The 20,891-nt window shown below is 32.9% G+C and overlaps 3 protein-coding genes across 6 annotated transcripts; 2 read left to right on the forward strand and 1 right to left on the reverse strand.

Moving 5' to 3' along the window:
* The first annotated feature begins 1,399 nt into the window (after positions 1-1,399).
* On the forward strand, positions 1,400-3,430 carry LOC107414567 (uncharacterized). Of its 2 annotated transcripts, none has more exons than XM_048469557.2 (3): positions 1,400-1,844; positions 2,539-2,710; positions 2,937-3,076. In XM_048469557.2, the coding sequence occupies exons 1-3, from the start codon at positions 1,488-1,490 to the stop codon at positions 3,017-3,019; spliced, it is 612 nt and encodes a 203-aa protein (XP_048325514.2). In that variant the 5' UTR covers positions 1,400-1,487; the 3' UTR covers positions 3,020-3,076. The 2 variants fall into 2 exon arrangements, with proteins under 2 accessions (XP_048325514.2, XP_015878189.3); XM_016022703.4 differs by having other exon boundaries at positions 1,405-1,844; positions 2,539-2,790; positions 2,937-3,430.
* Positions 3,431-5,279: 1,849 nt separating this feature from the next.
* LOC107414600 (polypyrimidine tract-binding protein homolog 2) lies at positions 5,280-10,370 on the forward strand. 3 transcript variants are annotated; one of them, XM_025072233.3, is made up of 11 exons: positions 5,280-5,559; positions 6,127-6,329; positions 6,428-6,637; positions 7,685-7,747; positions 7,837-7,910; positions 8,275-8,370; positions 8,498-8,555; positions 8,968-9,072; positions 9,150-9,231; positions 9,377-9,489; positions 9,744-10,370. In XM_025072233.3, the coding sequence occupies exons 2-11, from the start codon at positions 6,144-6,146 to the stop codon at positions 10,095-10,097; spliced, it is 1,341 nt and encodes a 446-aa protein (XP_024928001.1). In that variant the 5' UTR covers positions 5,280-5,559; positions 6,127-6,143; the 3' UTR covers positions 10,098-10,370. The 3 variants fall into 3 exon arrangements, with proteins under 3 accessions (XP_024928001.1, XP_015878229.1, XP_024928002.1); XM_016022743.4 differs by having other exon boundaries at positions 5,286-5,559; positions 6,143-6,329; XM_025072234.3 differs by lacking the exon at positions 5,280-5,559 and having other exon boundaries at positions 6,190-6,329; positions 6,432-6,637.
* A 1,365-nt stretch (positions 10,371-11,735) lies between these two features.
* LOC107414601 (abscisic acid receptor PYL8) lies at positions 11,736-15,302 on the reverse strand. The gene is made up of 3 exons (XM_016022744.4): positions 14,731-15,302; positions 13,264-13,479; positions 11,736-12,417 (listed from the first exon to the last, which is right to left on the reverse strand). Exons 1-3 carry the CDS (start codon positions 14,878-14,880, stop codon positions 12,199-12,201), a joined length of 585 nt encoding a protein of 194 aa, XP_015878230.1. The 5' UTR covers positions 14,881-15,302; the 3' UTR covers positions 11,736-12,198.
* Positions 15,303-20,891: the final 5,589 nt, after the last annotated feature.

Here is a 20,891-nt window from a genome sequence, read left to right on the forward strand (position 1 = left end):
AGAGAAGAGTGGCCGCTTCAAAGGAGAATTGTTTAGGGCACAATTCTTTAGAAACTCTCGCAGAACCAGTGAGGTGTTCAGGGCCAAAATGAACACAATAGTGAGAACTGAAGTGTATCAGGAAGGAATCATGTGTGGGCTATGTTGTCATTTACACAAAAGACGAAATGGTTCAAAGATATCGCTTTTACCATAAGTCAGTAAAGAAAATGTAGTCTCTCAAGGGAAGGTTCAAAGAGTAACATCTACCTATCCTATGCAGGTTCCGACTGTAGAGCTTTACCACTAGCATCATGTTTGTATTTTTAAATCAAATCATTCATGTGGGGGATTGTTAGAATTGGGCCTAGGCCCACTAGTGTGAATGATTTGGGTTCTGGTTGTTGAATTTTGATATAATATTTTTATTTATTTATTTAAATAAAATAATCTTTTTGATATAGTGGGAGAGAGTTTTACGAGAGAATAACTCCTTATGAGAGTTTGAAGGTTGCAAAAACTGCAATGTTCTTTTTCAATTTTATTTTTGGAGAGAAATACAGAAAGTAAAAAGAAAAAAAAAAAAGAAACAGTGGTAAAGTGAAGATACACAGAGAGTTCGAAGAGAAAAGCTTCAGAGGTGCTGTATCTGAAAGTTTTTGCAGCCGTTGTATCCTGAGAGACATTCGCTACAAAACTCCTGCACCGGTGGGTGTAAAACGTCTTAAGGACACTGTGGTATCACACAGGCCTCGGTCAACCTTTGTAGAAAGTAGATCAATTTCAAAGACCTACAGGTTCTAAAATGCTTTATTGATTTTGTATTTATTTTGTATTAAATTGTCCACATGTATTTACATATATTTATCCATGATATTTTCCCAACAGAAGCAAGGGGCAAAGAAAGTATAACGAATGCCAAAAGCTCAAAACTCTCAAACCCAGATTTCAAGATCAAACAATGAGCCTCCTTTCCATCAACAGGCGACCCCAAACGCGCGCATGCATTAAGAATTGTCGAGAAGGTGGTATCGTTCAGTCTCATATTATTAGCTGTAATACATGGTCGAAAACCACTTTTAAGTATCCAGAGACTATGGTGTTCACCATTTATGCACGGGTTATTCAATGAAATGTAATTGGTCAAAATACTACATATCCAAATAGAAAGAGAAAAGGAATGAAAGTTAGACCAACACAGTGTCGTTGAGTCGTGTTATCCGTTTCTCCTCAACCATACGCTGGCTTTGATAATGTCGTTCAAAAGCTTTGGACCAAATCGAACAAGTTCCACGTGTCAACAAGTTCAGAGAGTTGAACATGCAGGAGGACACGTGGCCGCACCGCAGAACCCCCCCACCCCACAGTCAGTGATTCGCTCGCTGAGTCTCCACACCCATCACCCAGTATTTACTCCACTTCAACACTTCCTCATCTTCTCCCAACGCTAGCTTTCTAATTTTTTTTTTCTTTTAATTTTTTATTTTGGGGTTTTGGAAGAGCTAATAATGGTGAAGCTAGCTTCGGCTCGAGAGGTCCGAATGTACGGACCAAGGCTGTCTCGGAACCGTACGGAGTACATGAACGCTGGGCTTTATGTGTTCGCCACGGTGGTTCTTCTCGGTGGTTTCGTGGCCGAGCTATCGAAGGAGCCGAAATCGGGTCTGGTTCTTTTGATGATAGCGTTGGTGGTTATAATGATGGTGAATTTGCATGATCTGCTTGCGCATCTGGCTGGGATCGATTACCGCTTGACGTTGATGGAGTTTGATATACAGCTTGCTCTCGTTGAGTTCGCCGTTCCTCTGCTTCAAGCATTGGGCTCCCTTCTTTTCTTCCTTGGAGTTCTTTTCCTTTTCATTCAGGTAATTCATTTGAATATTATGTTGTCTGGTATGAAATGCTCATATTGTGTTTGTAGACTAATGTTTATATACGCATAGTGAAGTTTTATATATATATATATATATATTTCTAACAATAGGGAAACAGTAATTTGATTTTAAAAATAAAAATGCAAGGAGCTTTGATTAATTACCATGGAACATAATTGGTTTTAATATATGAAATCCCATCTGTATGTTAATGGTGCGTGAGTGATCATTTGCTAAACATTATAGTACATGTAAAACAATACAATAGATTTTTATTTTTATTTTTTTGATGAAATATACTATAGATTTTGTCATGGGATGCATATGTACATTATGGTATTTTTATGGCATTCCAAAGTAGGTCCTATATAAGAAAAAGAAGCAAATTAATCTAAGAAGCATTTGTGATTCATTTGCTTAAAATAACACAAACCGCTTGTATATGGAGAAAGGATCTTAATATGTTCTTTTCTTTTCTTTTCTGGGTAAAATATCTTAATTAGGTTGTTCGCTTGACATAAATGTTTGTCTTTTTCCTTCTATATAGGTGTCCCTCTCATTGGATTAATATGTATCTTTAAACAGAAACTGCTACATGTATCTTTAAACAGAAACTGCTACATGTATCTGAAGTCTATTCACATTTGTCATAAGGAATCCGCTAATAAATGGTAAAAATTTGCAGGAATATAAAGGACGAGTACAGTCTAAGTTAGAAAAACATGCATTAAACATGCTGATTGCTGGTCCTGTTCTATGGGTGGTTGGATCAATCCACAACTCGTGCCAAATCTACGAGAGAGCTGATGGCCATGTCCAAATCTTACAACAAGGTGTCCACATTCCTTTCTTAACAGGTAGTGTTCTGTTCTTGGTGGGTGCCATTCTCAATGCCCATGAACAAGCTGGTCTCAACCATCATGGTCTCCAACTACTGGTAAATAATTACCATCAATCAGACTAATTCTGGTTTATATAGAAAATAGGTCAGCAATGCTGAGGAATTGAGAATCCAATACTATATATATATATATAATTTTTTTGTATCATACAAAAAGAAGTTTTGTGTTTGTGAAAATGCAGGGGAAGTGTTGGATATGGGTTGGCATCTTTGGGAGCTTGTTGTTTGTGATAGGGGGATTCATGAATGTGGTAAAAGTCTTTAAGATGCAACAGGTTGATGATCTACGGCTGGAAAAACTTCGAGGAGGAGCACATGAGAGACTAATCAATGAGAGGGACGGCCAAGTCCCTCTCATACTAGAAGATCAGAGGAGGATAAAAAAGCATATAGCTGCTGAGGAACCTAAAGTAGCACTACCACTTCCAACTCCTTACAAAGATGTCCTTATTGGCCAGACTCATCAAAATGTGGTTTAGTAATCATAATTTAAAACATTGTTTTCAAAAACCTGCGTGTTTGCATAGATTTTGGGCCTTTTTTTTTCTTTTCTATATCTATATATATATATATATATATATTTTTTTTTTTTCAATTTCAAGAATAATTTATGCTTTTTGTATTATCTAGCTACGATCACATTTGCAAACATTGAATTATACCTATATTTCTACTACTTAATTTTTTGTAGGGAATTCAGATCAAAACCTTGATATGCATTTGTCATTATGGAAGTAGTTCTTTTTAACTTGGCAATGCTATGGAATACAGTAAACAGAGATAATTCAGATGATTAGAAGATTAACCATGTGCTTCTGTACGAGGTTTGTATTAAAACAAAATTGGTTTGGGGTTTTATTGCTAGTTTTATTTTTATTTATTTATTTTTTTAAGTGGAATTGAAAAGGAAAATAAAGAAGCTATTCCATCCTCATCACAGCCATTATTACCCAAAAAAAAAAAGGGGTCCTTATCATAACCATTTACTCTCTTGTATCAGTTAATTAGCTCTTGAGAGAATTAATTGGTTTCTCATTTTCCTTATATTTTGTCTTTTTTGCACGCTATGATCTGGGAATATGCATAAATGACGATTATCTAGCTGTCTAATTTTCTTTTTCTTTTTTCTTTTTTTTTCTTTTTCAATTTATTCGTTTACCCGAAAAGTTAGACACCTAATATGTAAGTTTCTTTATACGAATATTTATGCAGACCACGGATGAAATTCTTTATTGAGTAAGCCAAACAAATCGATCTAATTGTGCCAATTCAATTCGAACAGTTGTATGTTGCTTCCATTAAGGTAAATGGTTTTAAAATTCACTAGTATGCCATCTCCATACCTATGAAATTACAAGCCGTTTGTCATAGTAGTTGCTGAACAATTTGGTATCCATAATGTTTAAAATTTTATTTCATACCAACATATGGCAATGGCAAATTTAGGATATATATTCAATTTAAAGTTCTATGAATTTAAAATGAATATTAAATTTTAAAAGATTTGATGGATTGTTATAGAATTATACAAATTTCTTAAGATATTTATAAAAATTCAATAAAAATTTTATGATTAAGGCTGTATTTTATATTAACAAATTTTTTCATAATTTTATTTTTAAAATCATTAAAATTTATTATTTTTTAAAATATTTTAAAATTAAAGATTTTTTAAATAATTCTATATTTTAAAAAAAAATTACAAAGTATTAATTAAATAAACCTAGATTTTAATAAATTTTTATAAGATCCATTAAAATCTAAATTGAATATCATTGAACTTGTATAAATTCTTCTGAAATCTAAATCGAATACTTTTAAATTTTTAAACTTTTAAACTTTTAAATATTTTTAAAATGTTAAATTAAATAGACGTATTTTAGATTGTTATCTTAAAAATCTTATATAAAAGGAAATAATATATTTTTACAGCAAATAAGTAAAGGGTAATGTTCTATTCAGGAAAAGAAAAAATAAGAAAATTATGGAATAATATTAAAGATATCAAAATAATATGGCAAAATAATATATTTTTATTTTATTAGTTAAAAATTTAATATAAATTATTTTTAATATAAATTAAATATAAATAAATAAAATTTAAATAAGATGAATATAGTTAAATATAAATTAATGATATGTGACAAATGAGATTGATCCATTAACACGCCTCTCACACTCATATGGTTAAGTTATGAATTCCAATTACCCTTCCTTATCCCATTTAAATTAGGATTGTATTGCAATCGAGAGAGAAAATAATCATAATATAATAATAATAATAATAATAATATGATATTTCTATCACTTAATGATGCATTATTCATAAGTATTTATCATTAAACGCTTTTTTTTTTTTTTAAAGGCTAGATGCATGTTGGTATATTTTGTAAACATTTTTTTATGATAATTAAAAAAAAAAATCATCAACACCGTATGCTATCTGGATAATACATTGTAATAGATTGAATATGCGTTCAAAAACAAGTGACTTTTCAAAAAAAAAAAGAATTATAATTAAAATTCTAAAAAAATCGAAAAAAAAAGTACCTTCTACTACTATCCTTTATATGCCGCTAAAGTACGCACTCAGTGCGGTATAATCAGATTGGTCTAACCTAAGCGGTCTGCTGAATACGCCGATCCAACCCCACCAAAAAGGCAAATCACAAAAAAAAATAAAAAAAGCCGAGAGGCCCAGACAACGATAAGAGCGAGTGGTTTGTGTTTGCTCCGTCTTCTGCGAACCCTAATTTTGAGTTTATACCCTCGAACTTCAAAGATTTGCCCTGTCCAATCTGCCAGGTATTAATTCCCACCTTAATTTTTTTTTTTCCTTCAGATTTGCCCTAGAATTTGTTTCTGTTTCAATTTAATGCTTTTTTTTCTTTCCCCGTTTTTGCATATTTCTTAATTTCCCTTGCCGTCCTAATCTGTCTGTCTGTGAATTATACAACAAACACTTTTACAATCGCATACTCTATATTGTGTATTGTCATAGAGTGGTGTTTTTTTATTTATTTTTTTTCTGCTTTGAATTTTTAATAATTTAAGGAAATTTCTGGTCTGAATTTTTGTATCACAAGTGCTTTTGACTTTTCAGTTGAGGTTCGAATTGTTTGGGAATTGGGTTGTAAGTTATTTGCTAAATGTCGAATCTTTATATATAAATTTTCGTTCTTAAATGTTTTTATGATATGTGCGTATACATATATTTTTATATTCGCGTGCGACACGGTTTTCTAAATATTAATGGAGTATTTTTCTGAACACTAATTTTCTCTGATAATTGCTTTTTGTTTAATCTTGCTAATGATATATAAACATGAAGCTTGGTGTTTCGGTTTTGTATGGTAAAGATTAATTTTTTAGGTGGGCTTCTTTGCAGAATGGCATCCGTGTCTAGTCAGCCACAGTTCCGCTACACCCAACCACCATCCAAGGTGCTTCATTTGAGAAACTTGCCGTGGGAGTGCGCGGAGGAGGAGCTGATCGAACTGGGGAAGCCGTTTGGTAAAGTTGTGAACACAAAGTGCAATGTTGGAGCAAATAGGAATCAGGCATTTATTGAATTTGTAAGTGTAATTTTGACAATTTTTTTCTTTAAACATTTTCTACTGTAATCAAGTAATGATATGTTTTTATTGTACCTTTATTTCTTAATCATCTTTAGGCAGATTTAAATCAAGCTATTGCAATGATAACTTTTTATGCCTCATCCTCGGAGCCTGCTCAAGTTCGGGGAAAAACTGTCTACTTACAGTATTCCAATAGGCAGGAAATAGTAAACAACAAAACTGCTGCGGATGTTGCTGGAAATGTACTGTTGGTAACAATAGAGGGTGCAGATGCTCGCCTTGTGAGCATTGATGTTCTGCACTTGGTAAGTGAAATTACATGCTGCCCTAGTACAATTACTAGAGGTTTACTTGTCATTGTAAGGAAATGGCCATTGAGCTATTGTATTTGGGTTATAAAATTGTAATTTGTCATGTTTTGGAAAGCTCTTGTTTGACATCAATATGACTGGATCAGCAGGCCCATGTGAAGGCAATATCTTCGATGGCAGCTTAGTGCATCGGGAGAAAGAGCGCATGTGTGTTTGTCTCCTTTCTCCTTCTCTTAACACTGCCTCTTTCTTCCCTACTCTTCCTCCTTAATATCCCACTCCTTCCATTCTAATTGATTAGGATGTTTTCAATTCTTTTTCTCCTGTGCATCCTTCTCCCTTCATTTCTGCATGCTGTGTGACCCTCATTTTTCCTCTTGCATCACATCTGTACAAACTTGTGTCATACAATGTTTCAAGTAACTGCACTGAAAGTGTAGAATTATTGGCATTCATAACAAGGCTTGTTCATGAAACTGTATGAAAGTGTAGAATTATGGCATTCATAACAAGGCTTGTTCATGAAACTGTATTGAAGCTTAATTACTGTTGAATAGAAATAAATGACAAAGCAGAATAATCTTGCATTTTATACCAAAAGTCAAGGTCTTGAGAGATGCTTTGCCTTTTTTCCCTCTTTATTAGTACTTCATATCTTTATAATAATCAGTAGCTTTTATGCGGAGTGCTATATTTTAAACTTTGTACCACTTGCTGTGCACTCTAGAAGGGTATAGCTAGCATCTCCCTAGCAGTCGAAAACCTTGTATCTAAATTATTAGTTTCTTAATTATATTGCTCTTTTTTATTATCAAATTTTGCTTAAACTTTTTCTATATAGAACTAAAAGCAGTATGTCAAGATGATAGAATCTTACTGTTGCAAGTTTAGTATATATATATAAGCAAATTTTGGATTCCCAGTCGTTCTTCCCAATTTCCTATTATAATTCTTGAAGGATTTGTAACTTGAAATTTCTTCGTAGAAGGTTATAAGATATCTCCTCTGTATATGTTTCTTATGGTTATTCCATTTGTGCAGGTATTTTCCGCTTTTGGATTTGTGCATAAGATTACCACCTTCGAGAAAACAGCTGGATTCCAGGTCAACATTTGCTGATTGTATGTTTATTCTTTTGTTGGTTCCCTTCTTAAAGCTTTGTTATGGGCTCACTTTATATGCTGTTTCTTCAGGCACTAGTGCAATTTTCAGATGCAGAAACCGCCACTTCAGCAAAAAGTGCCCTGGATGGAAGAAGCATCCCTAGGTGACAATTGTATTACTTGTTTGACATGGTATTATGTCCAACTATTGTGGGCCATATAACAGTAATGGTGGTGGACCTTTGTTTAGTCCAGTCGCCTGTCATCCTTTAGACTATTTATGGCATAGTTCTATTTGAATTCTGATGGATCTTTAACTTTTCTGCGTCACTATTTTCAAAAAAACAAAATTGGCATTATTATATGTTATAGGTCAATCAGACCACTCTTTCTACATAAACATTCCAGTATAGGGCCATTAAATGGTATCCCTAGTATATTACTTGTGCACAGCAGTTTTATTCTGTTTCTCTAGTGTCAAATTTAGCTGCTTAATGATTTGCTTATTTTAACTGCTTTGGGTATCAGGTATCTGCTTCCAGAGCATGTTGGACCATGTACCCTTAGGATCACATATTCTGGACATACAGATTTGAGTGTGAAATTTCAAAGTCACAGGAGCAGGTATTCCTTATGTTCGTTTGGTTTTGTATCTGGTTCTAACATAATAAAGGTTGTGACATGCTTTCATATATTATTTTCTAACTTTAATCATGTTCTTACTTTATATGATTTGCAATTGTGGATTCAGGGACTACACTAATCCTTACCTTCCTGTTGCTCCATCAGCTATAGATGGAAGTAGTCAGGTATGGTGCATGTTATTATACCTGGTAGCAATTAAAAAGTTTATGCCATGGCCGTTTAGTTACATTTAATATATGTACAAAGGTCAACAATCTCCAATTCTTTGAGTTCTCCTACATTGCACTTGGTTATAGTTAAATGATGTTTTGATGCTTTTGGAATGTCATGGAAAAGTGAATCTGGGTCATTAATACATCAAACATGTTTTCTTTAATTTATAACAATATAGATTGGATGCTGCCTTCGGCATATTAAAGCTGCATTTTATATATAGTTTGTTGCACATTATTTGAAAGATGGTATATTTCTAATGATACTAAAAGAATGTTGAGATTTTTGAATATTTATTCTGAAGTCTGTCAATGGTATTCTATTTTTTGTAGTTTGATTAGTATTACTTGATCATTATTGCAGTTCACTGTGGGTTTGGATGGAAAGAAACTAGAACCTGAGAGCAACGTGCTACTTGCATCGATTGAAAATATGCAGTATGCTGTCACCTTGGATGTTTTACACATGGTATTTTCATTCGCTTGAAGCAGTTAAAAACTTTCTTAGTGGACATAAACTGACTTCATTTCTGTCCCTCTGGTCAGGTCTTTTCTGCTTTTGGAACTGTTCAAAAGATTGCCATGTTTGATAAGAATGGAGGAGTTCAGGCTTTGATTCAGTATCCTGGTAATACCACGTCCCCGTTTATGTAAACTAGTTATTCCTTCTATAAAAGTTTACAAAAGTAGAAACTCTGATCTGCATGTCTAATTAATTCACCTTGTGTTGGTTGTAAATATTGTTATTTCATTCTTCATGGTGTTATTTGCAGATGTTCAAACTGCTGTTGTTGCTAAAGAAGCCTTAGAAGGACATTGCATTTATGATGGAGGGTTTTGCAAGCTCCATATCTCATATTCACGCCACACAGACCTCAGTATTAAGGTGAGTGAAATTCTTGTAGGGCTGGCTTCTTGGCCATACAGCCCACACTCTCACTCATATTTTGAAATCTCTTTCTGTTTAAAGTTGGCACAGTTTGTCTAGAGCTTAGCAGTCATGAATATTATTTTGTGCATCTGTTTCCCAAGGGGGAGGGAAGGGGTTCTAGTAACAGAGATCAGTAAAGCACTTAATCTATTTGATGCTAAGATGAATAAGAACTAAATTGCTGAGCTTATATATGATGACAAACACAGGTCAACAATGATCGGAGCAGAGATTATACAATCCCTAACGTTCCCATGGTGAACGCGCAGCCCTCTATTTTGGGTCAACAGCCTGTTCCAGCTGTGACTCCAACTCAACAGTACGCTGGTCCTCAGTTTGCTCCAGCTGAGCAGGGCGTGATGCCTCAGCCTTCAGCTGGATGGGGCTCAACAGTTCCAGCAGTACCTCAGTCGATGCCAGGACAGATGCTTAGCCATCCTTATATGCCACCGCCTGGGACTGTGCCTCCTCAAATTGGCCCTGGAATGATGCAGTTGCCAAGCCAGGGTAGCCTACCACCACAGACAATGGTGGCCCCCTATCGTCCCGATCAGATGCAATAACGCATCCTTCCAAATGAAATCCATCTGTTTGAAATCAGTTATCTACTAGATTGGAGCCAACGAGTTGAGATTGCAATGTGAGGGAAATGCCTATGGACAATATAAGCCTACTTATTGAAATCTCATATTCCTTATTTCATTTTATTTTTTTCTTGAAATTTGATAATGAGATTCTGTAAGTAGTGGGCATGAGATGTGGTATGGTCCCATGACTTTTGTTACAAACTGGGGTTGGCCCCTAATGGAACCTTAAAATATTTTCATTTTGTTCTCTGATGCTGACTCGTCTCGATTTTTTTGAGAATAGCAAACCAACATCGGATGTGTTTGTATTTTGTGACAAAAAATCGTTACCCTCAAATTCTATGCCAATGTCCCTTGAGTACCGCGTACTGACCCTGGTGCTAAAAACTCTAATTTGTTGATCGAATTAGAGACCCTCTTTGAGGATGAGGACGAGCAAACTGTGTAACCTTTGACTGCTAATGAGATGTTTATCCGTATTATTAATTTCAAAAGAATAGGAAGCTCTCCTGGACCCACAAGGAAAAAAACAAAATCAAAAACATAGGATGATGATTAATATGCCTTCGCTTACATAATAAGTTCCTTGCGTGTTTGAGACGGTTTTTAGCTCTTATAACAAAATGAAAACCAAGAAAATTATATCATAAAATGTATTTTTCAAGAGAATTATGAGTTATTAATAATTGGATAAGGCATATGGAACTTCGTTTTCTAACTTTTGTTTTGAATCTTGATTACTTCGTTTTAGATGGGGTATATATATGAATATATTAAAAACCCAAAAAAAAAAAACAAAACAAAACAAAACAAAAAAAAAATAAAAATAAAAATAAAAATAAAAAACCAACCGACTAAAGTAATCATTATTTCTTCATCTAAGACAGTCTGGTGCTTACCTGGAAACAAGTTCTCCAAGCAAGCAAGTTGAAAATCTAATTCTAATGAGGTGGGTTATTGCTCTAAATCTCCAAAAGCCAACCAGAAGTCGAGCTTTTAATTTTTTGGATCTATCTTCAGTTTCCAATCAGAGATGAAACGCGGTTTCATACACCAATAAATATGAAATGGAATAGGGGATTAGGAAACTGACGTGGAATGTGTTTTAAAGATAAAAACCAAACGAACTCCGTTTTTCCATGTGGAACATGGCAATGGTCACCTTCACCCTCTACATTAACACTAAACGCCAAACACCAACACCGCCCCCAAGTGGCTTTTTGTCCTTGCCCCAAAATCCAAAAATCCCAATCTTCTTTTGAAGGTCCTCTTCATTACATATATAATAATACATGGCATTGTAATTTCAATCATTTTGATCTTATATTTAATTATTTTCCTTTCTTTTTTTTTCTTTTTTTTCCCCTTGTTAAGAGCAATAAAAGAAATATAAATATTTAATATGAAACTCCTTTTTGGTGGTCATCATTGGCAGAGGCTTGAGGCCTAACCGCTCAGCGGTGTCCTGACGGCAACCTCCAGGACCGACATTAGTAGACTCTGCCGCTTGACCATTCCATTGTTGAATTCCTTATTTCCCTAACTATTTATGGAAAATATCAAAGAGGATAAGAAAATTTATTGAATCTAGAAAAGAAGTAAAATTCAAACATCTATCTTAAATTTGACTATTCTATTTTTATCAAAGGACTCCGCTACCAAAAGCTACAGTATGAAAACAAAAATATACAAAGTGACAGAACCATCTTTTTCCTGCATATATATAAATATATACAACCATAAAGCATACCACCATGGACAAAACCCTGGAAACCATGCGGAAGAAGAGACCCTAGTCTTTTTTTTTTTTTTTTTAACTTAATTTAATAAGGGACTTGAAACCTTTTATAAAAGCTGTGGTTCTTGAGCTACTAAAGACGGAAAATCCAGTAATGTGAATTCAAAAGGAAGACATAGAACACGGCAAACAAAGAGCAACTGGCTGACTGACTACGCTCGTGTACAAAGATGGAGGCATACTACTGTCTGTCCGTCTCCAAAGCTTCCGAGATACGAAAGCCTCGGAAGCCTCATCCATGACAGTTCAACCTCAACCGTATGTTCTCAGTTCCAAGTTTCAGATCCGATCGATGGGCTCAGTCCGGTCCTGTATTGCAAGCCGCTCAGAGACATCTGCAAGTGATTTGAGATTGCACTTGATCAAGGCTTCGACAAAGTAGCAGGTTTCATCCTTGGTGTTTCCTTCAGGCACATCCACCACAAATGATTCAATCACCAATGTCCCTGGTCTTCCATCAATAATCTCTGGATGGAGAGAGATGACTGAAGAGTAGTTCTGGAAAATCAAAATTACAATATGAGTCAATCTGTTGTAGGCAGCTTGTGAGCAATACAACTAATTCATAGAACAAAAATACAAGCAGCTAAATCCAGCTTCAATCTGATTAATTTTAAAAAGCTCTATTAAGAGTATCACGGCATTGGCTCAGTTATTACATAAGTTGGGAATTAATTCATCAATGCAAAACACTATATATAAGGTAGAGGCGCAAAAAATTATCCCACTGGCTGCGATAATATGAATCCAAGTCCAATTTGGATTTAACCAGGTAAAACATGAACCACATCCAGCAGAACTGGAAGTCAGAACACCTGATCCTAAAAATCCCTCAATTATTATCCCTAAGTTTTAAGAGCAGACTCACTTTAAATATCCTGGGCTATGAACCTTTGTCAGTTGAGTAAAATCACCTCACTTATAACCTACAGATATCAAGTACTCATTACTAATTGTAATCATTTGAAACAATGTAAGATAAAAAAAATTGTAGGAAGACTTTAAAACGGTCCAGAAGAGGTTAAGGCAGGCAATTTCTAATTGGCAAGAATCAAAGGTTTCAAAAAAATGTATATTTTCACCAGAGCTATCAGCTCAGCTGCTAATTTCCAGATGTCAATTCTGGCAGATTCTCTATTAAGAGGCACAGAATAACCAGTTTCCATAGCTTCCAATAACAATAGCCTGCATCTAGCTAATGACATGGTATCAATTGCATATGTTAACTTTTCAAAATAATATACAAAGATCATTATTGTCCAAACAACTTTATTCAAGAAAAATCATACGATTAGACATGTGTAGTCAAAACAATGGGTAAATTATCAAAAAAAGCATTCATACCCTAAGCCTGTGATCCCCGCCAATTATCCTAATCCTGAGGATATGCTCATCATCATCAAGAAGTTCCAATCTTTCGGTACTTGTAGTGGCAGGAAGCCCAGACTTGACATCTACTTCTCTGAGACTTCCAATCTCAAGGTTTCCCTGCACAACACACCTGCTGATGAACGGCTTATACTTTTGTGGTTGATCAAAGCGCCTCACCAGAGACCAAACCTGATGAAAGAAAATAAAATCACGTCTTAAAAAAAATAAAAAGCAAAAAAATAAAAAGCAAACAAACCACTTAGTTGTCAAATCTCCACAAACATATCATGCAAGCCCTCAGTTTCTACTAACTTATCTTTGTCAATTGTCCCAGCTTGCAAATACTAATTTTCCAGTGGGTGGAGGTCTCAAAGTACACCCTAAGAGAAGGAAACATTTCCTCTCTCTCTTTTTTTTTTTTTTTTTCCTCTTCCCCCAAATACAAATTTCAAGTTGGAGAGTACCAGTTAGTTCCATTTGATTGGACTTCCCCGTCTTTTCATCAATCATTCACAATGAGAATCTCAAGATTCAAAGCTTTGATACTCATTACCTTTCCTCATCGACCAGCGGTGCTAAACAGAGCCTTCCCAAATACCCATATGGCAGAACAAAAAAGCTAGTTCACGAAAGCCTTAAAACCGTAGGAACTAAGAAACTTAGTCTGTAACCAAAACTCATTATGGCTACACTAACAAAATGAGCTAATAAATTGGATAATTCGGTCAGGAAGTGAAAAATAAATTCAGAAGCATGTGTTTCCCTTTCAAGGCAAAAAGCTCCAAACAAAATATTAAACCCCCAGCAGCTAACTAAATAAATCTTTCCAATCAATTTAGGAGATTTTCACACTTTCCAATTCTAGTCGGTTTCTAATTTTTCGAAATCGAATAAAAAGTTTAACAACAGAGACAATAAAAACAACTTTTTCCCCTTCCTTCTTCGCTTTTTTTTTTTTTTTTTTTTGTTTTTTTGTTTTTTTTCCATAATTGTCTGAGCAACCAAAAACATCACCGAGACAAAAAAGAAAGATTAGAGAACCAAAAGTGGTCGAGATTATCAACACAGAAAACATGAGATTTAAACCCCCCAATAAAACCAGAAAACCAATAAGAAAAAATCATAGATCGAGATCAACTACTCTCCAAAAACTGAGTCAAACTTCAGAAAAATTAATCAAAAAAACAATCCCACATAACGAATACCACATCGTTTACTATCACCTACAAGGAAAAACCACAAATAAAAACTAAATAAAAAAAACCAAACACAAAATTTTATAATCAGTAAAACGCAGACAATAGGTGAATCAGATACAAAAAGAAACAAAAACCGAATGCAATCCACAGAACAAAATCTTCAAACAATCAAACACATACATGCAAATACACAAATACACATACATGATACAGGCAGATACATATAGATACATAGATATACCAAATGAACAGGGGCTTTGATGTGCTTGACGAGAGCGGAGCTACACTGATTATCACCCACTTCGCGCTTGTGGTGCCTCCTAATGTACTCACTTTCCACTCCCCCAATTCCACCATTCCCAACCACCACTCCATCCACATTCCCATTCATTTTCCTTTCACCTCTTTTTTTTTTTTTCCCCTTCTCCCCCTTTTCGTTAATATGTATTACAAGTCACCCAAACGCGGCTTTACCTTTCCGCTTTGAGCTTCGCTTTTCTGCAATTACGTTGAGAACGAAGAAGAAAACAGGACATCAAAGATTCAGATTGAAGAAAAAAAAAAAATGAACAAAAGAGTGAGTCGTCGAGTCGCCCGCTCTAATAAACAAAAAAAAAAAGGACGACTCCGCCGTCGGAAAACGGAGCTCCGATCGCCGACCGGTGAAGCCCTCCGATGGAAGCTTATGAGCGGAAAAAGGTAATAGAGAAGACAAAGATTTAGGTGTGGTAGAGAGAAGAGTGTATGAGAGTCACCGCCATAGAAGAGCTACCTCAAGCCTCTCTATCATCCTCATCACCTAAATTAAATTAAAATCAATAAATATCAATATTTTTTTATTTTTTCTTTTATAGACAAAAATAAACAAATTGAATAATCTAATTTAATATCCGCATTTTCTCTCTTCTGCGTAAAATACCCTTGGTTTTTTACATGAATTACGAGCTTGCCAATTTTTTTGTCCGTATCTGTGAATCTTGATTTCTCTGACCGAATTGCCCTTTGCCGCTGGTCTTCGTGTGTGATCGATTTCTGTTTTTACATTTTTAACTGTCAAAACTACTATTCACAACACGGAACAACAATTTTTCAAAAAATATATATATATATATAATAATAAAAAATGACAAATTATTTGTGCTTGCTTTTTTTAACTTTCAATATTGGCATATATTTATCCAAATTTCTGTTTCTGAAATGACTAATTGTCATGTTTAAATTAATAAAATTAATATCAACTTTTAATTCTGATATATTTTATTTTAATTATGTCATAAATAATTTTGATGGCTATTCTATGGCTATATTTCAAGTTTATAACATTACAAAATGCTCCAAAGGCATTGTGGAATTGAAACCTTATCTACTAGAAAGAAATATTAAAATGTTAATCAGATATTATTTGACGGACCTGACGGTCTTATTTGAATTTTTGTTTTATTTTTGGAATTTAGTTATTATGAGTCATCTTTTATTTGTCATTATTAAATTACGGCCACTAATAAAGTCAATGTATATATAGAAATTGAAAAGAAGCACCATTGAGCTTTCGCTGACATCTTCTAAAATCTCCTATATTTGCCTTTTTTGGCCAATAATATAACAATTTTTTGCCAATCTAAATTCTGTTCATCTAACTCAAAACAAACCACATTTTCCTGATAATCATACTGAGTGCCTACTTTTTTAATACTAAAAAAAATGAAAAAAAAAAAAAAAAAAAACTCAATTTATATATTTCTTGCCCGATGACAAGCAAAATATCAAAGCTTGATATTTGTGGCACATTCCAAGGGGCAAATATGGTTAAACAACATTGCCAATTTAATAATAAGTTATATACCTCTGGCTATTCAATTAATCTACTGCCATATATTGCTCCCCCAATTTATTTACTTATTTATTTTTGTTACATTAGTTAAATATTTAGTTATTTACGTACTTTTCTAAATGTACATAAAATATTTGCTTGATTTTAGCTTTCAAGGGTGTAGGGTATACCAAAAGTCTTGGGATCACATGGTCCTTAGAACAATGTAGATAACACCTACACTGAATGTCTTAAATAATGTGCTGACCCTCTCTTGCAAGTTGGTATATATATATATATATATATATTTAAAATGTTCCTCTTTTTTTTTTTGGTGAATAATAAAATGTTCCTCTTTTGGTTTACAAGTTGGTATAGTTTTTTATTTTCCAGTTTTTTGGTTCGCTTTTAAGGAAGGTTAAAATTCCAATATTTTAGTGCAATGAAATAATCTATTGAAGGTTGTTTATTATCAAGGGGAAAAAAATAATCAATTAAACTGTTTATTATTTTCTTTTTATCTTCTTCATTTAACTATATTCGAATATTATTATGTATATTTTAGTAATTTTCATCTTTGTGCGAAATATGCAATTTTTTTTTTTTTTTGAAATATACAAGATAAAATCAATTTGTTAAAGTACCTTTTCTTATTAAATACCATCAATAATTCCAATGCTTTCATTTTCCTTCTAATTTACAAGATTATACCCTTTATAAATGCTGACACCTTTTAAAATTTAGATGATAAAGTGTAAAATGTCTAAAACTACATAATTGAATATGTATATCCTGCTGCAAGTTTCTTGTAGCATCCCTGTATTTAAACAAGTTTATACAAAATAAAATATATGCTTATCCAGTTCTGTACCTCCCTAAACTATTGCTTTTATTTTTTACTAATTTTTCTTTCGTAATGCTAGTGTAGTAGGGACCGTTGCACCAGGCCCTAAAGCATGAGTGTTTTGTATTCCTTGAGCAAAGACATGGTTATAATTGTATAGCAGTATCCCTAAAATATATCTTGGAGACGCCCTAGCACTCATAGTATCATTATGAATATACAAATCAAAATTGTGAAAATTTAAAAATATACATAGCCAGATCACAAGTTATATGATTGCATCGCAATGCCTAATGATAAAATAAAATTATTTTTCTAATAAAGTTATATTCTTTTTTATGAAATCTAATAGAATTACATTTTAGTTGTGTATACAAAATATTATTAAATTTATTTACTAGATTGATATAATTGAATTAAAGTGATAAAGAATAAAAATTTTAAAAATAATTTGATACTTTTTAAAATTTTATGGTAAAACACAAAATGTGTAATAGGTATTTAATCCGAAATTTTTTAACAAAAATTAAAATTTCATCTATATGGAAATTAATTAATCAAATTAAAAACCAAAAAATAAAAAAATTAAAGAACAAATTATTAGGTCACCACCTCGTCAAATTATAATTATTTCTCACAGCTCCTTAGTTTTAACACACTTCTGGAATCTTCCCGTCCCATTTTTTTTTTATTTATTAAACAAGCCACGTGGGTCCCACAATGAGTCCAGTGCAACTTACGCGCTATCAGAACGAGTGAGACACTCTCAAGCCTAAACTACATGTTTCCGCTAGGACCACCCGCGCTTTCTTTTGATTTAATCGCACGCGGGGCGGCGGGATTCAAGGCTCAGCAGCCAGCTTTTGCCTTTGAAAAAAAAAAAAAGGGGTTCGGAGGCAAAGTTACGAGTGTAATACACGCGCAAGAAAAAGCGTTGAGAAATCTTTTGAAACCCCACGAGAAAGCGTGCGTGGAAGGTCAGTTGCACGTGAAGGCGAAAGGTGAAGTTGAAGAAGGCTTATATACAATGGTATGGGTCTATTAAAATCAAATTTGTAATTATTTGGTATCGGCATTATTGTCGTAATATAATTAATATTAGACTTTGTTTCACACGTAACTAACGTGGTTTTCAATTTTTTTACTTTATTTGTTCACAGCCAATGTGAAATAACAATCTTAAGAATATTTCATTTTCAATTTAATTTAGTTTGCCAATATTTTGTTCTCATGATTTTCGTGGACCAAAATTTGCGAAAGTGTATGAATATAAATCCCTGATTGGCCAAATTTAGATATTGTAAAGGATATATAACATGTTTGGATTATTTCCTTTTTAGGTCAATTTTTTAGATAGAACTCTAAACCTTAATAAATGTTGTTAAGAGTCATATACCAAACAGAGTCATATAAAATTTACCTTTTAAAATGGAATTCCAAACCTAAACAAAAATTATTTATTATCTATTCAGTATTTTCATTGGTGTTATTCCTGCATTTTGTTAATAGTAAACCTGAAACCATCATTTTTTTAAATTAATAACTTGTAGAACAGTGTTTCAAATATTCTCCAAAAAAAAGCATATTATTGTTATTATTATTATTATATTCCCAAAAAATAATTTGGTAATTTTGCCAAAAAATTCAATCGGTGCCGTGGAAGAACAGAAAACTTATCGAAAATTTTGCAGATGCAACGGAATTATTTTCTTTAGAATCATGTATCTAGGCAGCATTTGGACGAGTCGGCTCTGAATCAAACAAAAACGGTTACTTTTTATCAAAATTCGTGAGATTTAATAAAAGTAAGTTCATATTAAATGAAATTTGTATAAAAAGATAAAGGTGTTATACACGTATTTTCGACCCTTTTCTTTTTATTCAAAAATTTGATTTTTATTATTATTCATGAAATCCTAAAACTTTTTTTCACTGCTACTAACAGGAAGACCATCACACCTTAATATTGCTCCTAAATAAGTTTTAAGATAAAATAACATAAAACTCCTTTAAATTAGTTTAGTTGTAAATAACATTTTGCTAACTTCCTCAACTATCAACTATTTGTAAATAACCTTAATAAATTATTGCCATTAACCTTATCATCAAATTAGTATGCATCGCCTATGACCTGTGGGATAGGATTCAATTAATAGTATGATAGTGAACCTAGTGGATGCATTATCAACTACCCCGCCCACACATACACACACATGTATATATATATATATATATATGTATATATTAAAGTCCTCCTTTCTAAAATGGAAAAAAGAGGTTCATTGAACACTTGAGGAATTAATTAGAAGTTTTTATTTTTATTTTTTTTAATATAGTTTATAAGCAAATGTATTGCCAAACAAATCAAAGAAGTTATATACATTGGTAAAGTTAAATCATTTATATATAGTCACCTAAAAGGCCAAGACCACAAGAATTAGGAATAGCCAGCTTGTGCTAAATAGTACTCATCCTAAAACAACCATTCAGTCCACCTTAAGTAATGAAAAAGATATGATTGCACCTAAAAAGACCAAAACGAGGAAGTTTTGTCACCTAAACTAATTAATGTCGATTTGCCCACTTCGAAAGACCTTACAATATATATGACTTTATTAAGTATAAATTTATTATGGGTCTTAATGAAGTAAATTAAATAAAAAGTTATAATTTGCATAGTCGCTCTAACCTCTAACATTATAATATATTATTATGCTATAATTTTTTCTTCTACACTCCGGAGCTCATATTATAATAGGCTCCAACAACTGTTATTATTATTTTAAACTATAAAAAGCTGTGATAAACAATAAGAAAAATATAACTTAGGAATAATAATATGGAAGAATTTCAATAATAAATCACTTGATTTCTTGTGGGAGCCACTCATGGACTCCAAAGTCTGGGAGAAAAGAACTCTGGTATGCTGTTTGTTTAATGGTTAAGTTTTGGGATGATTCTAAGTTAACTAAGTATGACTTACTAATTATTATGCATAAACGAAAAAATGAAAAGGTATAACTAATGACTTTCTTAGCAAGGGATATATAGTACTTTAGCCCAATGATTTTTCTAAATTTGATTATCCAAAGAATTCGTTATTCGTTATGAATATGAAACTTTCTTTTTTTGGGGCGAAAATATGAAACAAAAAATTGCCTCTACATTAAAGTGTAAGAAATTAAAGCAGTCTAGCACCCTCTGTTATGAACCTTGCTTGATAATTAATAGACAAATACTGTTTTGACATCTGTCAATTGTCTTTGAGGGCTTGAGACTTTGCTTGTAAAATGGATTGGGATGGTTCTTTTACTTTTCAGTTTTCACTTTTCATGGTAGAAAAAGAAAATTTATTGCTTCCTGTTGTTGAAATAATAAGGAATTACAACCCTGATCCTGCAAAGCCATCCTTTGTTTGTTTGTTTGTTTTTTTTTTTTTTTTTAATTAACGGTTTTGTTAATTTGCCATAGATTTAAATGTAGATAGAAAAAAATAAAAAAATATGATCAACTCAGCTAATTGCGTTCTTGTAAAGTTATCCTTTATTGTGTGTGAAGACTAGTGTATAAGAAATAAAAGTATATTTTCTTACATTTGCAAGTAAAAATTTTGATACACACTTTTATGTTATTTCTTCCTCAATTTTCCGTTTAAGTAGAGAAAGAAAATTATTAATAATTTTGTCTTTCTAGTATTAAAAAATATTTTATAATTTCTAAGTTAATCTGTTGTTATTATTATTATTTC

This window comes from Ziziphus jujuba, chromosome 8 (genome assembly GCF_031755915.1).
Source record: "Ziziphus jujuba cultivar Dongzao chromosome 8, ASM3175591v1".
Taxonomy (NCBI): domain Eukaryota; kingdom Viridiplantae; phylum Streptophyta; class Magnoliopsida; order Rosales; family Rhamnaceae; genus Ziziphus; species Ziziphus jujuba.